This window comes from Harpegnathos saltator, unplaced genomic scaffold (assembly GCF_003227715.2).
Source record: "Harpegnathos saltator strain DR-91 unplaced genomic scaffold, Hsal_v8.6 scaffold275, whole genome shotgun sequence".
NCBI classification, from domain to species: Eukaryota; Metazoa; Arthropoda; class Insecta; order Hymenoptera; family Formicidae; genus Harpegnathos; species Harpegnathos saltator.
This window is the reverse complement of record NW_020230067.1, coordinates 559,724-576,498: the sequence shown is the minus strand read 5'-3', so window position 1 is coordinate 576,498 and position 16,775 is coordinate 559,724. Positions and strand designations below refer to the sequence as shown.

Sequence of the window (16,775 nt, the reverse complement as noted above, 5' to 3'; positions counted from 1 at the left end):
TAACGAGGGAGCTACACCGGGAACGAGGCTATCCAATTTGTCAATTTTAGGTACCGCACGTATAATGCCTCCAATCACCGGATATTTTCCACCTATAGTATTCTGACCATCCCTCTTTTTACCTTCACACACACACACACACACACACACACACATATTCTAAAGATGAGGCGGCTTCGTTAAGTTGGACGATTCCGAGATGAGAGAAGCAAGAGCACAATAATCCGCTATAATTAAAGCCATTTAACTTTTTACCGGGACTGTACCAACGCAGGAGCAAAGTTGCGGCCGGAGTGGTAATAAATTCACCAATTACTATAAATTGAAGAACTTATGTGCGCGGGAGTAAGAAGAGAAGAGAAAGGGTATCCGCTATATCGTCGCCGCGATGCCGGCGCAAGCGCTTTCTACTTCGCAATACTCGTAATATCTTCAAATATCGCCAAGCGATATTGCTGTTTAGAGAATTTTTCTTTCGATAATCGAATATCCAATGAGTTTCCATCGCACCCGGATGCAATGAAAAGGCGACGGATCGTACAGACACAACGCGATCGATTGTATCCTTCGCGACTCGTCTCGCAGCCGATCATATCCGTGAGTCGTATTAATTAAATTAATTTCTATGTTAATGAGGCGCTATAATGTAACAACGATTTCGCTTGTGCGATTCTCATCGGTCCGCATTATTACCATATAATTGAAACGCTGATTCCTTTTTTTTCTTTCTTTAACGCTCCCGCAATTTCCTCCTCGCGGAATATCTCGCATAAACTGGGACTTTTACAAGCTCGGTTACTCCGTTGAATTATTCATGCTCCTAATTGTAACTTATTGCCACGGTTGTGTTCATTGATCATTACGGTACATTACAGAAATGCGTCTTGACACTCGGCGAGATAGCGAATTCTCGTGAGAGACGGTTTCTCCCATAGAGAAATTTCTGCGTTATTTTTGCAGTGTTTGAGCATCTTTTAGCGGGTAACTTTCCACAAAATTTAATATCTCTCGAGAAAGAGTATGGATAATCGAATTCTATTAAACCATTATCCATTTTCTGCTCAAAGGTATCTTGAACCCCACTAATTATCTTCTGATTATTCGACACGTTAATGTTACTCACAAGTCTCAATTAACGACTTTCCGACTTTTACGGCAATTTCTTCCCGTCGTGCTTTCTCGTACTTTACTCGTGACACAAGCAACTCCACCGACGAACGATTAAGACTTAGTTTAGCTGATAAAATCGTGAGTCATAGGAGCGAGTTGAGGCGCGTGATTCATATGCGAGGAACGTTCAGGCGGTTTTTATTCCGCATTTTGGAGTGAACCGAGCGATGCTGCGATGACAATTATAAAAGCCGACTTTTGACGGTTTTACGAAATCGGTCCGAACGACAAGAGGCGATACCAGCGAGCATTCTAACGAATCATGGCAAACAAATTTATTCTAAACACGCGCACCAATCGCCGTTAATCAACTCGATGCTCGGGAGGGTTTGTAGACTTTATGACATACCGAGGAGCAGTTTTCTTTAAAGAGATAATTGCATGCGAAGCAGGCCGTTTTCAAGGCTATTTTTACGAATTTTTTTAACAGAAACAGTAGAATCAATGAACTTGAAATTTTCACAGTGTATTCATTGATGTTCAAAGTATAAAGTAAATTTGTTACTATCTATATGGAAAGTATACATAAAACTTTAAACAGGTTTATCTGGAAACACTATTTTCTTAAACTGTGGACACAATTACGCAAAAACTACCGAACCGAATAACTTGGAATTTTTACACAATATATAGTAAACATGTAGTTTTCGCCCCTAACGCCTCGAACACAGTTATATTTTATTTTATTTATTTTTTTAAACATGATTATAAGTTGAAAAAAGTTTCAGTTTTGATACTTTTTTTGTACAATCGTTATTTTTCCAAACTTGGCTTTACTGCTTTCATTTTGATACGGGCTACAATGGCAATTGTATATTTTAAAAATCTTTTTCATTTTTTATTTTCAGAACAGTGAGAGGCCCGGAATTATGTCGACAGCAAACACAGAGCTTGCGAACGGATGACTGCATTTTTATCTATAATTACAAATTGGATCGGTTCTTGTGATTTAATAAAATTTATGTTATATTTTGAACATTAATAAATACACTGTGAAAATTTCAAGTCCATTGGTACCTTACCGTTTGCGTTAAAAAAGATTCGTAAAAATAACCTTGAAAACGGCTTTTCGCATGTAATTTCCCCCTTAAACGAGCTTAAACGAGCATACAGACGATGCAAACTAAGTCACGATAATGGACTTAGGAGCGATCAAAATGAACAAAAATCCCCAAAAATCCATAAATAAACACTCCAAAATTTAGTTGTATCCCACCAAAAACTTTGCATGAAAAATCAGCGTTCTTGATTTCTGCTATTGCTCAGTTTCCTTCGCGTCAAATACGAGTGTCAATCGAGTTAAGGAAATGAGATTAGAAAAATCTAATCTGAAAGCTTCGTTCATGGTGTTATTTGACATAAAGTGTGATATGTATAAATCTTTTAAAGAATTTACTAACTTCATTGTATTCGTCGCAAGCAGAAACCGTGAATGAAATATGTAGCTTTCTATACAGTGCGTGCAATTAGAATCCATCACTATGGTGATTTTGGTATCTAATCTCGTCACAGGTCACAGGTAAAAACATCTCTGATAAACACATAGCGCGCACGAGCCAACCGCTAATTGCGCAACACGTCCGTTCACGCGACATTCCTCCACACAAGGGCGTGCATAGATTAAAATCCATGGTTGGAAGCTATGATAGGAAAGGAAGCTAGGTCCCTCATGTGCAATTTTCATTCTTTCCTACAACAGGAGAGAAAGTAACAGAAACTTGATATATACCGGAAAATTGAGTTCTTTCGTCAATCATTATCACAGGTGAATAAAAATACAAGAGAGAGAGATTCGTACGAATTTCTAGCGTTTCAGACTCGGGCGAGTAAACCTCGAAAGAAATCTGCAGGAAATCAGAAGACACTAGCACAAAGAATCGATCGTTCTTCCAAAATCGTTCAAAAGCTTTGCACCAAATGACAAGAGTGCCAATTCAAATACGTACGTAAATGTACGAACGCCACAACTTTGCTTTAAATACAGGCGTTTAATTTACCTCTCATCTGTAGCCTTGTTCTTCCGCGATCTCACGCACATCCGCTCGATCATGCCGGCGCGGCATTTCGCAACGATATCGCCGCGTCGTTGGATATGGACGCGTGGCGTGGGCGGCCTATTGCCGCCCCATTGCGACGACACGCGTGCACGCGACGGCATCATTACTACTACACGGCTCGGTAAGGTCCGGCCACTGCCCTTTGCGACGTTATAACCACCGCGCGGTCGGTCAGTGCGCGAGTCAGACCCGCCGACGGGCTTGTACGCGTTACTTCGCACAATTGTTTTGACGGTGTGTCTCACGCGACGTTACTCGCGTGGACGATCCTGATCTCGGCCCTTCCTGGCCGGACCGTGTCACGATCATCCATGAATGAGCCACAGTCGGCGCTGATCGACGTATCGATAACACGTCATTTTTCCTCGTGACGCTGGGAGATTACCCGATTCGTCAGCCCGATTAGTAATACAGACGCGTTGGAAGCGTAAACGATATGTAAGTCCTGTTTCCTATGAAATTATACTCGTATATACTTCGTACGCGTGTCCTCTTATCCTTTAGACTCTGCCGGCAAAAGTGTGATGCAAATGAGAACTGTCCTCGATAAAACCGCGTCTCCTCATTTCGCCAGCTATGCTGGCATGATCGTGACGACGCGTTTGAAGAGAGAGCCTTGCTCACCCGTATCGATCGTATCGAAAATCGAAATTTCGAAAGTTCAACGTCACAGCAAACGTTTCGAAGAGGTACGTTTCGAAGAGAATCGAGCATGTACGGTGGTGAAATTATATTCGGGCTTCGGTATTTCGATGTCGTTGCCGCAAATGCGCGCGCGCGCGCGCGCTGACGTCTTTCGCTTTCAAACTTTATTTCTTGACCCCACGCTCGCGCATCGTTCTTCCAGAGAACGTCGTAACCTTTTCTATTACCGACGAGGAGCGCGCGCGCGCGCGATAGACCATAGACCACCCTGAAGTGTGCGCACGAAGTGCTCGTCGCTCGTGTTCGAACTTCGAAGTGCCAGTGACGGGCGGTGACGGGTGTTGGCCGTGCGAAGAAACGCTGCGGCGTGCAGGCGTGCGGTGCGGCGCGAGCGCGAGGTGTTTCGTAACGAGAAACTTGAAACACGCAGGAACGAACACGTGCGCGCGTTCTCTTCTTCACGCGTCGACGGCGACGCGTCTCTCGGCCGGAGAGCGCGAATTATCGTCGCGCGCGTGAGTATGCGTGACAGAATATACTACCACAGTCACAGCGCGTGTGACACTCGGGCAGTATTTTTACGAGGAGGAGCATCTGTTCGTGCAGGACTCCTCGTCGATAACACCGGTGATATCGGTTTGCTCTTCGTTCGTCGCGGAAAGTCCGTCTCGCGCGAATCAACGAGTACTTTCGCTTTCGCTCGCTCCTCGTCACACCATTCCCCTGGATTTGCAGTGTGTCGCGTAGTATACGCACGATTTCTCAGCCACACCTGCGAGAGGGAGAGCCGCTCTCGTGTGTTGTCGTCGCTCTCGGCGCTCTCGGCAGCCGCCACGCGCGAACATGGCCGCGCGCGGACAGCACGCGATCGCGGAAAGCGTTGTCATTTGCAGCCTGTGCTTGTTGATTGCTCGCTCGACGTTCGCCCAACAGCCGATCTCGGCAGGCAGTCGATATTACAACCGCGATGGTGTGTACGTACCGCAGGATGCATACGGTTATAAAACGATTTTTTACAAGGACAGGAGGTACGGCTTGCTGGATCCTCTTGACAGAGGACCCACAAGGGCACCCGAGGATCGTTACCTGTACGAAGTAAGTGAGGGAATTGCGATCAAAGTGGCATAAATTTGATTGGAATTGAAAAATATCGCGTTCGCTATTATTTATTGTAATATCACTGATTTATCAAATATTTATTGTTAATTGAAGTCGAAAGCTGATTAAAGTAAATGTTAAATTACATTGAAGCACTCGACACCAAGGATTCCATTGCCAGGAATATTGGCTGGCTGGCGTAAAGATCTTCAAGGGAAAGAAAGACCAGACTCTAAAACTTTCAGAGATAGAGACGTAATTGTGAATACAAATTATGGACAAGTGCAAGGGTTTAAAGTCCAGTTGTATGACAATCCGTACTCATTGCATAGGCCATGGAACCCGTCGGTAGATAGAGTTACAAAAGATGTCATTGTATTTTTGGGGATCCCTTATGCTCTCCCACCTGTAAAGGAAGGCCGCTTTAAACCTCCCAGACCTAATAGAGGATGGCAACTTATACAAGCTATAGATTGGGGCCCAGCTTGTCCACAGCCAAGTGAATATACTGGCAAAACTAAAGGCGTAGAGATCGTTGATGAAGACTGTTTGTATTTAAATATATTTACACCCAGTACTGATGCTGGGGTAGCATCTAAATATGCAGTAATGTTTTATATACATGGTGGTGAATTTACTTATGGAGCTAGCAATTTGTTTCCTGCTCACATACTAGCTGCCTTCTATAATGTTGTGGTAGTATCAATAAATTATCGTCTTGGAGCTCTTGGTGAGTACATGAATAAAAAAAGAAACATATACATATTATAGCCAAAGTCTGAAATTGGTTATTGGTTTCTACTCTAGTCAATCTTGTTGGTTATGTTGCAAAATCTTAATAAGAAAAACATGATTTCTCTCTCCTAATCTGAGTAGCTAGATTTCACAAACTATATTTTTGCTGTGTATTTAAATATATTTCATGATTTATTTGTTTTGAAATATATATCTTAATTTATTTGATCAGTTAAAGCTAGTTCTAAAATTGAACGTTATACTAATTGTCTGTACTTTGCATTTTTGCCACAACATATGCATTCTTATAGAGAGAAGAACATTTTTTAGATTTTATACATTATCAGTAAGATAAGCTTTTCCTCTCATGTTTATAGGATTTCTAAGTACTGGAGATGAAAATAGCCCTGGCAATTATGGAATCCTTGATCAAGCCATGGCACTGCGATGGGTATACGATAACATTGCATTTTTTAATGGAAATCCTGAGTCTATAACTCTTTTTGGTCCTGGTGCGGGAGCAGCTAGTGCAGGATTGTTAATGGTGGTACCTAGAACACGGGAGTTGGTGTCGAAAGTAATAGCGCAGTCAGGCTCGGCTTTAGCCGATTGGGCGGTGATCATGGACAAATATCGAGCACAAAACACATCTCGGGTATATGCACAAATGGTCGGTTGCAGTATAGAGAGCAGCTGGAAATTGGTACAATGCCTCAAAGACGGACGTAATCCCTTCGAATTAAGCAACCCCAGATTCCAGCCACACGTTGGAATGTTCCCATGGGCGCCTGTGTTAGATATCAATTTTACGATACCTCAAGACCATTGGTACGACGGATGGAGGGCGTCCGACTGGCGCTTCTTTGCCGAAACACCGGAGGAAAGTATTAAAGCTGGAAGATATAGAAAAGATTTGGCATACATGACTGGCGTTACGACTCAAGAAGCTGCATACATTATAAGTACGTTATTGATTATTTCGTTTATTTCTATTTTACTGTCCATTATTTTATTTGGAATCTTATCTTACTAATTTAATTCACACTGTGTAGGAAATAATGAAACCTTAAGAAATAATCGATACGTGATCGATTCTGAATTATTTGACCAAAAGGTACGGGAACTAGTTCTTCAGTATAACTACACCTTGAATCCACAAGGCGTTTATGAAGCGATAAAGTATATGTATACATATTGGCCGGATCCTATGAATGTTACGCACATACGTGATCAGTATATAAATGTAAGTAACGAGGATAATCCACGTTATTATTTTGCTTACAATATGATATTATATTGCTTGAGTATTCACTGTTGTTGATACTTTCAGCTCTTATCGGATTTCCACTATGTTGCACCAAACGATAAAATGGTGAAACTATTAGTGGAGAAGTATGTACCAACGTATCTGTACGTTCTAAATACGTCGATAGAATCGTTCAATTTGCCACAGTGGGCTAAGGTGCCTCACGATACAGAACATTTGTGGTTAACAGGGGCGCCCTTTATGGATCCTGGTATGTTTCTTGCTTATGATTCTAAAATTGCAACATTTATTAATCGATCGTTGTCGATTTAGAATTCTTCCCGGAAAGATTAAAGCTAAATCGAGATATGTGGACTGATAGCGATCGTAATATGAGTCACTTCTTCATGAAGGCGTACTCTAATTTTGCAACATATGGGTATGTAGTTAATAATTCATTCACATAATAATGTAAGAACCTCGAAATAACTTTTGAATTGATCTGTCGCAGGAACCCAACACCTTCGCAGATATTGGGATTGCACTTTGACGTTACTCGATATGGGCAATTACGATATCTCAATATCAATACAACGCTCAATAGTTCCATTGAAATTAATTATCGTCAAACAGAAAGCGCGTTCTGGTCCATGTACTTGCCGACTGTTATTGGTTATCTTGTTCCCACGTATCCTCCTGTTACTGAGGTAAAACATTAGAAGATTGGACATATTGTTTAGCGTTTTATTGAAATTATGTTATAATTACACTTATTATCTGCGATTGTCATTGCAGTACTGGTGGGAACCTAAGCAGCCACTTCAAATCGCATTCTGGTCAATGTCGACGGCATGTTTGCTACTACTCGTGCTTTCTGTGGTATGCTGCATGCTTTGGCGTAACGCCAAAAGGTAAGAAAAGGTAAACAGAACCAAATCCATGTCACTACGACTTCAATCGGCGGCACTGGCTGATCCGAACGGTAGTGCATGCCGAAGATGGTTCTGGTTTATGGATATGATACTTGCGCGAGAACCGTGATATTACGACAACAATGTTGGGATACTGCGTGGTTTTTTATCTTACTGTCTCTTAATAATCTCTGTATAAATCTCTAATTCTTAATCTCTAATCTCTAACTCTATTCCTGCTTACAATTAGTAAAACGAAGGCAGCCAGGATGCATGCAGGTACTTCTAAAGAAAATTCTATGCACATTTTCACATTTCAATATATCTATCACAAGTATGCTTTATTAATTGCACATGTATATATATTAATTATAATTATTAATATAATTGGTAGGATATAAATAAACGTAGAAGTACAAGTTAGATATAAAATAGAGGTAAAGAAGTATCAAATAATAATTATAATGTATTTAAATTAATTTATTCTTACACAGACAATCTGATCACTACTATAGCGGGGACATCCTGATGGTACGAGACGATGAACATTCCGAGGGAATCGAGAATTTAACACGTGCATCTAAAGAAAATATATACGAATATCGCGACGTACCGATAAAAACTAGAGTACCACGTCAAAACGAAGCCAAATTACAAGAACGTTTAGCACAAAACAGAAAGTTCAGTTCTACGCCTTCGTTACGAAGTAATTCCAACGTCTCATTAAAAGATATGAGATCGGAAGGCTTTGTTACGAGCTCGCCTAATGGTCAGCCCAAACTGACAAAAGCAATGAGTCAATCTGCACTGCCGAAAGCTAAAAGTAGGACTTTGTTAGTGCAGGGAATACCACAAACAGCAGTTTAATACACAAGTTACCAGTATTTTGAAATCGACATCATTTTATTTATTTGTTATATCTAGGTTTTTAAATATTTTATAAAAAGGGAAAGTCGCATAATTTTTTCTATCAAAATAACGCCATATATGTTAAATTAGAATTATAATCATAATGGTATAAATATAATTATAATCAAAAGTTATTAGCTATATTTGTAGGTATAATGTGACAATAATGTAATTTGCATTTAAGATTATGTTACTAATTGAATTTTAAATCTTCATAATTCTTATCATAAAGTAATAGCTTTTATCAGTTATGCGACTAACGACACCTAAGGTGGCTATTTTATATCCGTCCATAAGAATAGACTAATTGTTTATATATAAAGAAAAATAATTTTATATATTATGTAAATATCACATTTTATATTGCTATCATAACAGTTTTTGCAAAATGTCAGTTATAAATTTTACGAGTAGCTTGTCAGATGAGCAAATATATAATGGTAGCTACCAATAAAGTATGACTGCAAAAACTAAGTAGAATTAGCATTTAAATGAGATATACAAAAGACACCGCTCAGTTATAAACTTATTATTAAATAATATCAACACACACACATACAGAGAGAGAGAGGCTGTATCGCTAGAACACAGCTTAATACCCAATTGGATGCTAGTTTGACATTCCTATTGCGATTTTATTACGATATAAGCAAATCTGCTGTTAAACTGCCAACTTTGCATATTTTTATATATATTGTTTAATTATTAATTGCATAAGCAGGTTTCGAGTGCAACATATCCTTGTTCAATATGTAATTTAGTATATACTAAGTGCTTCGTTCAATATATAAATGGAAGTGCCTTATCATATAATACAAGTATGCAATACAAAATAGATTAAGTGCACAAATTGAATATATGTGTTATAGTTATATGTATTTTTAATATTTTTACACATTGAATATAGCTTTAGTATTAATGATCTCATTTCCACTGAAGTTACGATGTAAATGTAAGTCTGACATTCCTGAGATTAAATGTTACACATTTACAATAATTTTGGACAAATGCATTTACAAATTATGTAAACATTATTTCTGTACTTAATGGGATAGAACAGTAAATGATTTGTTATAAGCACTTTAAATATTGGACAATATTTGAAATAAAAAACAAGTAATAATATAATTTCCTTACAAATGTAAAATTATATTTTTTTGCACAGATGGCTGTTATTATTTACCTAGCTCAATATAATATCGACTTACAAAGAAGAATAAAGAATTTAATTAAATCTAATTTGAAAAACACGCCAATATGACATTTGATGAGAGGTAGTAGAAAGAGGTTTGTTCTTGTCCGAAAAACTTCTGAATTAGTGCAATAAGTTGGAGTGAAATAGGGTGAATTATGAAGAATACGGGCCTCCTTACCAATTTCGCTGAAACTTTGCACAATTGTGTATTTTGGTGCATAAAACGTGATTTTGCAAAGAAAAAAGTGTCGCTTTCAAACGGATCAAAAGTTATAAAAATCTGAAAAATAACGCATGAGGTTAGGAAATCTGTTATGTCGATAATACAGGCTGTGTTCCGATTCTGGTTCTGGTTCAATAAATGGCTCTGGACCAGTGCTGGGAGATCCAGAGAATTTCCGGGCGTGCGTATTGAGCAAACGCTGTGGGAGCCTCAGTATCGTATTAATTTAAAGGTATCTTTATCGCCCGTAAGATACTGGATTGAAAATTGCAATCGCATAAATCAGGTAATCTAAATCTTGGTTATTTAAGTTGGTCCAGCTGTAATTTTCAATCTATAGTCTAATACGGGCGTAAGATCCCTCGTTTGAAAGAAAATATGAAGAAATTGTAGGGAGAACAGAAAGGTCTGTGAAAGAAACAGAATACTATTCATAATTAATAATAAACATATAATTTTATTTTTTAATAATTACAGAAAAATAATATATGAATACCAACATTTGTTGTAATAGCAAGGGAAACTGCAGAAAAACCTTACTAATATTCTTACAATAAAATTGTACAAAACAAATAAACGTTAAAAAGAATACTTATGTAAATGTTGAACACAATACTTAGTACTATCATTAATGATATGTAAATGTTTAATATCACACACTTTCACTGTTATTGAACGTACCTGATGCCATGTCAACCAATCTTTAAAAATATTCATACCTAACCACGCTGTTCTAAATTTTTGTGCTCCAATTTTCCTCTTCTCGATGCCACTGGTTGAAGGTTGGTCATCCATTTTCACAGCACTTAATATTTTATTTAACAAAAAATGGACACTATGATTGCATTATGATATCACTGATTACACTATCAATATTCTTACACACTACATATAAACACTAAGTACCACTTACATTACATTAATTAATGATATTAAGAAATTATAATGTTGATGTGACATAACATAAATATAACATATTTAATGTTTACTGGGTAACCTAACCCTAAACCACACACTCACGGAAGAAACGCGGGAAAACAACTACGGAAGATACAGATATTTTGCACGGGCCCCTCCATGGATCCTCTGTCATGCGTTTTAAACCGTCAGTGGTTTTTGACATACAGGGTGTTATAAAAGTCCCGGAAGAGCAGAATAACTCGAAAAATATGAGTCCTAGAAAAAATGCGAAGTACTAGGTTTTTATGGTTTTTTCCTGGCTATCTGATGGTGACCTTGGATTTGACCTTGACAATGACCTTGAAAGTCATTTCAAGGTCAGGTCAATTTTTTTAAATGGGACCCCATACTTTTGATCCCAGAAATGAAAAAAGCGGAAAATTTTACGTTCAGATATGACCTTGAACACTGCCAAATTTGATCTCTGAGGTCACATAAAGGTTTAAGCTTATTTTAAGCTGAAATCGCGAATATCTTCGAAAACGCACCTGTTAGGGAGCAATGTTACGCATAAGAATAAGAATGTAAAGGTCAACGAGGGAGGGTAGAGCCGTGACCTTGCCTTTATTCTCAAGGTCATGAGTTAAGATTATTATTAAGGTCAAACCGAACTTATTTAGGAGTGAAAATCCATACTTTTGACCTAAAAGTGTCAAGATTGAAAAATTTTACGTTATTTTCGGATATGACGTTTTCAACCTTGACCTGCCAAACACACTGTCAAACGGTCAATAGGGAACATTTTGAATATCTCTTGTAATCTCAGGCCGAGTTACAATATGCTTTGCCTTCGGTGGCCGGGACTAACTGAACCTTGCCTTCAGTGGTCGGGTTTGAAACACCTTGCCTTCAGTGGTCGGATTTGAGACACCTTGCCTTCAGTGGTCGGGTTTGAGACACCTTGCCTTAAGTAGCCGGGTTTGAGACACCTTGCCTTCTGTGATCGGGTTTGAGACACCTTGCCTTCAGTGGTCGGGTTCCGAGACGCTTTACTTTCAATAGACTTCACGACCAGTGAAGTAACGTAAAACGCATAATTTTGAGAACAAGGTCAAGATTGAAAACGTCATATCCGAATGTAAAATTTTCCAATCTTGACACTTTTAGGTCAAAAGTATGGATTTTCAGTCCTAAAAAAGTCCGGTTTGACCTTAATAATAATCTTAACTCATGACCTTGAGAATAAGGGCAAGGTCACGGCTGAATGTCTCTCGTTGACCTCTACGTTTTTATTCTTATGCGTAACATTGCTCTCTAGCAGATGCATTTTCGAAGATATTCGCGTTTTTGCCTAAAACAAGCTTAGACCTTTATGTGACCTTCAGAGGTCAAATTTAGCAGTGTTCAAGGTCATATCCGAACGTAAAATTTTCCGCTCTTTTCATTTCTGGGGTCAAAAGTATGGGGTCCCATTTAAAAAAATTGACCTGACCTTGAAATGTCATTGTCAAGGTCAAATCCAAGGTCACCGTCAGATAGCCAGGAAAGAATCATAAAAACCCAGTACTTCGCATTTTTTCAAGGACTCATATTTTTCGAGTTATTCTGCTCTTCCGGGACTTTTATAACACCCTGTAGCTTATGTCACTTCAGGCATGCGCTGTAGCGTGGGAAATTCTTTGGATCTCCCAGCACTGTGCTCTGGACAGAGCTGTTATACTCTATCCTCTACGCCAGTCAACGATTATGAAGGTAAAAGAAAAAACAGGGACAACGCATACTACGCATCTCCACGATAAAAAAATATGCATAATTAAAGGAACCACATCCAACCACCACGGAAGCGAACAAAAGACTCTGTGTTCCGATATTCATTCTAGAAACCTAAAAGCGGCCACCGCCCATCGGGCCCATTACGCTGGGACGCTTTTTCCGTCGAATTTCGTTGCATCCCCTGAGAAAATATGTGCACACTACATCCGTTCTAACGGTAACAGTAAAGCGTGCACGGTTTTTGCTCACTCTACTTTCTTAAGGGGATCCTGGAGCCGTCTGTTTTACCGACTTATTGATTTCAATCTTTTCAAACATTAATCTTTTTATTAGCTGTACAGATTGAAAAATCCTTTTGCACAATGAAAGTACTTATAATAACGAAGTCTGGAAAGCAGAATTTTATGTAAAATTCAATGAAAAATTAAAAAATTACAATTTCGCTATCATGGTCTGCGTCAGCTCGTATATTTATTTATTTATTTATTTACTATTTATACTTTATAACTTTTTATTTATAATTTTATTTATTATTTATAACAGTTCTGCAGTTTATCCATGCAAAAGCTTTTGCTTCCATACTAGCCATAATATGAAAGAATAATACTAAAGTAATAGAAATGAGCTTAGAAATCAGTGTAAAAAGAATAGTATTTGAGAAAAAATGTCTTGGATGTGTGTGTGTGTGTGTGCGGAATGTGTTGCTACACTTTGGGGTAAAACAGAACAATAAATTAGTTCCGCATAATCGTGATCGATGGAGCTGCAGGCAGACACAATTGTACTATCCTTGTCTGTTTCATGCGTAGACACAGATGTCTATACTATACTAGATTGCTAACTTCTCAAAAGAGCTGTGTCCCGCCTATTTTCCGGTTCGGCCATGAAGACCGCCAAGACATGGCGGCGGTGTGTGTTTGTAGTGTGTATGTGAATACCCGATGCGTATGTAAGTAGTGCGTGGTAGTGCATATGTGACACCTGATGTGTCTACTACTATTTATGTTAGTAAAACTGCAAATCTACAAACGAGATAATGCCGAATAAGTATTGTAAATTTCAAAAATATGAACAAGAAAGAATATCATTTAAAGATGTGTGTATTAATAAGGTGTTGCTAATCTAAGTGTTTGGTAAAGGTTAAAATTAAATTGAATATATATAGTTCAAAATATGTCAAAGTATTTGTATTAATATTTTTTACATACATATAAAGAATAAAATGTAGGAACAGTGTCACAAGCAGGAGCTCTCAGAGCTATTGATGGCACAGCCAAATTTTTTAATAGAACACTACTTATATTTGCTTTTTCCATGATATCTGTAGGTAAAAAGTGAGCACTACAGATTACATGGTGTTTTTTTGGTGTAAAATTTCCTCCGATTGCACAAATCCATTTTTTTTAAATCTCTGGACGTTTTATCGGAAATCTGAAATATTAACAATGTTTAATTGCAAGATAACCCTCACATATTACAAACCTCGAACATTTATTATATATAAATGTATTCTACTTACTTAAATAAGTGATATCCTTTTTTATTCGTATTATTGCAATTAACAATGCAACATGTACTTGGCATTATCTCGTTTATATATTTGCAGTTTTACTAATATAAATAGCAGTAGATACGACACATCAGTGTAGACACATCAGGTATCACATACTTACAGTACAGTACTACTACACACGCATCGGATACTCACGTACGCACTATAAACACACACCGCCGCCATGTTTTGGCGGTCTTCATAGCCGAACCGGAAAATAGGCGGGACACAGCTCTTGTATAGGTCAAAAATCGAAGTTAGCAATCTAGTATAGTATAGACATCTGTGTGCGTAGAATAATATTATGGGCCAGAATACAGACTTTTGCATAGCGCATAATACACAACGCATAAGAGAATCAACCAATCAGAGTTCTTCATTTCCCTCCTCAGGATAGAAATGAAGAACTCTGATTGGTTGATTCTCTTATGCGTTGTGTATTATGTGTTATGCAGAAATCTGTGCTCTGGCCCTATAACAATGAAACTGTAGTTGTTAATTTTTTTTTCGAATTTTACATAAAACTCTGCTTTCCAGACTTCGTTATTATAAGTACTTTCCAGACTTCATTGTTATAAGTACTTTCATTGTGCAAAGGAATTTTTCAATCTATACAGCTAATAAAAAGATTAGTGATTGAAACTCTCTCATATTTGTTCCCTCGATCGCACGTTTATTAGGCTGCATTCACAATCAGTCGGCAAATGTTGTCGTATGTCGCACATATGTCGTACGTACCAATCGCAACCTCACAACTGAGAACCGACATATAAAAATTAAGTTTGCGCGCATGTGTACGACACATATAATATATTGTATAATATATTTTATAATATATCACATATTTATATACATATACAATATATATATATATTAATTAATTAACTAATTAGCGGACCCTATATATAGGGTCCGCTAATTAGCTGCCAACCCGAAGTGAAGATAAATTAGGTTAAGACAAACATAAAAGTCCCATACCGTTTTGCGAGATTCGCAATTTATTAATGACATAAATATGAGGAGTGGAAGCGCGTCGACATATCATCCCAGATAACACAAATATATTCTATAAATATTATATAAATATTTTTTAAGAACATTAGAATATTCGCACAATATAAGATGCAATAGATCGCACCGATAAGATGAAAGCATTTTATGCATATATATAGAATTTTAAAATGAGACTAGTTTTAATATTTTATATAGGTGAAGAGAACATGCAGTAATATATTCAAATAATATCCAAAGAAGATTATTGATACTATGTCAAAAATGTTCATAGAATGTTCATAGAATATTTGAAAGACAAATTATCTAAATTGTACAGTCGTTTGCAAAACAATATTGCCATTTATTTTTGGTGCAATTTTAAATCATAGCCAATGGTCCAACGAGAGAATTTATTTTATCGAAAGTTCCATATCCAAATTGGTTTTTTTATTACACCAAGGCACACTAAATGCATATATTCTAAAGGAAAATTGCTAATCATATCAACCAAAGGTATTCTTTCTAAAATTGAATTACCTATGTGATGTTCTAGTTGGACTCTGTTACGAAAATTTTCATCCGTTCTTTTAACACAATTAATTTTAGGGTAACATACTCTTCCTTTTATATATTTTCCTTTTTACGTACATTTTGTACATGAAAAAAATCCGGTATGGTCTTTACAATAAGTAATAAGTGATTTTGCTGGAGCATCACAAATTAATGCTTTAATTGCAAGTGGTATCATATGGTTTTTATAAATAAAACCTTCTTCTGATAATTTTATAACTTCTACTGTAAAGTCTTCTAAGAAATTATTTACGTTACTAGGCTTTTCATAACCATGATATACACCTATCACTCCTATATATTGAGGATATTCATGCATCGAGCATAATATGGGATATATTTGAATGTCAGAACTTTTGCTAAGAGGTAAACCATGAATGTTAACTAATAAATTTAATTTTTGTGGTTGTTCCTCTAACAAATTGATAAGCTTTTCAACTGCAAATTGAACTCCAATGTGTGAATAAGTGCCTGAACCTACAGGTTTGCTGAATATGTGTCGAGGAGTATGGAGCAAAGTTCTGGGATCCTGAGGCACACGATATTAGCATACAAATATTAGCTTTTGATTTTAATAATTGTAGTAAATCTCGTAAAGCTGAATGTGAAATGTTATGTGATATTGCCCATAATCGTAATTTATTGATAAAATTATTTTCATTGTCTTTTACTACATTTGGTCTCAGATCTATTGAAGCATTGCATTCTGTAATATCATCAAAATTATCCAAGAAATTTGAAGTATTAGAACAGTCTGTTTTACTATTATTACATTGCAATTCTATATTTTCCATTATT

General features: G+C 37.3%; 1 protein-coding gene and 1 long non-coding RNA gene across 5 annotated transcripts; one reads left to right on the top strand and one right to left on the bottom strand.

Moving 5' to 3' along the window:
- The first annotated feature begins 3,338 nt into the window (after nt 1–3,338).
- Gli (carboxyl ester lipase-like protein Gli) lies at nt 3,339–9,858 on the top strand. Of its 4 annotated transcripts, none has more exons than XM_011137771.3 (10): nt 3,339–3,665; nt 4,608–4,967; nt 5,124–5,700; nt 6,083–6,667; nt 6,758–6,948; nt 7,036–7,222; nt 7,285–7,390; nt 7,463–7,658; nt 7,747–7,862; nt 8,357–9,858. In XM_011137771.3, exons 2-10 carry the CDS (start codon nt 4,716–4,718, stop codon nt 8,727–8,729), a joined length of 2,583 nt encoding a protein of 860 aa, XP_011136073.1. In that variant the 5' UTR covers nt 3,339–3,665; nt 4,608–4,715; the 3' UTR covers nt 8,730–9,858. The 4 variants fall into 4 exon arrangements, with proteins under 4 accessions (XP_011136073.1, XP_025155203.1, XP_019696047.1 ...); XM_025299418.1 differs by lacking the exon at nt 3,339–3,665 and adding an exon at nt 3,678–3,916; XM_019840488.2 differs by lacking the exon at nt 3,339–3,665 and adding an exon at nt 8,113–8,141 and having other exon boundaries at nt 3,942–4,967; nt 8,357–8,573.
- A 4,331-nt stretch (nt 9,859–14,189) lies between these two features.
- Nucleotides 14,190–14,778, bottom strand: LOC112588712 (uncharacterized). The gene is made up of 2 exons (XR_003113009.1): nt 14,382–14,778; nt 14,190–14,293 (listed from the first exon to the last, which is right to left on the bottom strand). It is a non-coding gene; the product is annotated as an uncharacterized LOC112588712 (long non-coding RNA).
- Between the last annotated feature and the right edge of the window lie 1,997 nt (nt 14,779–16,775).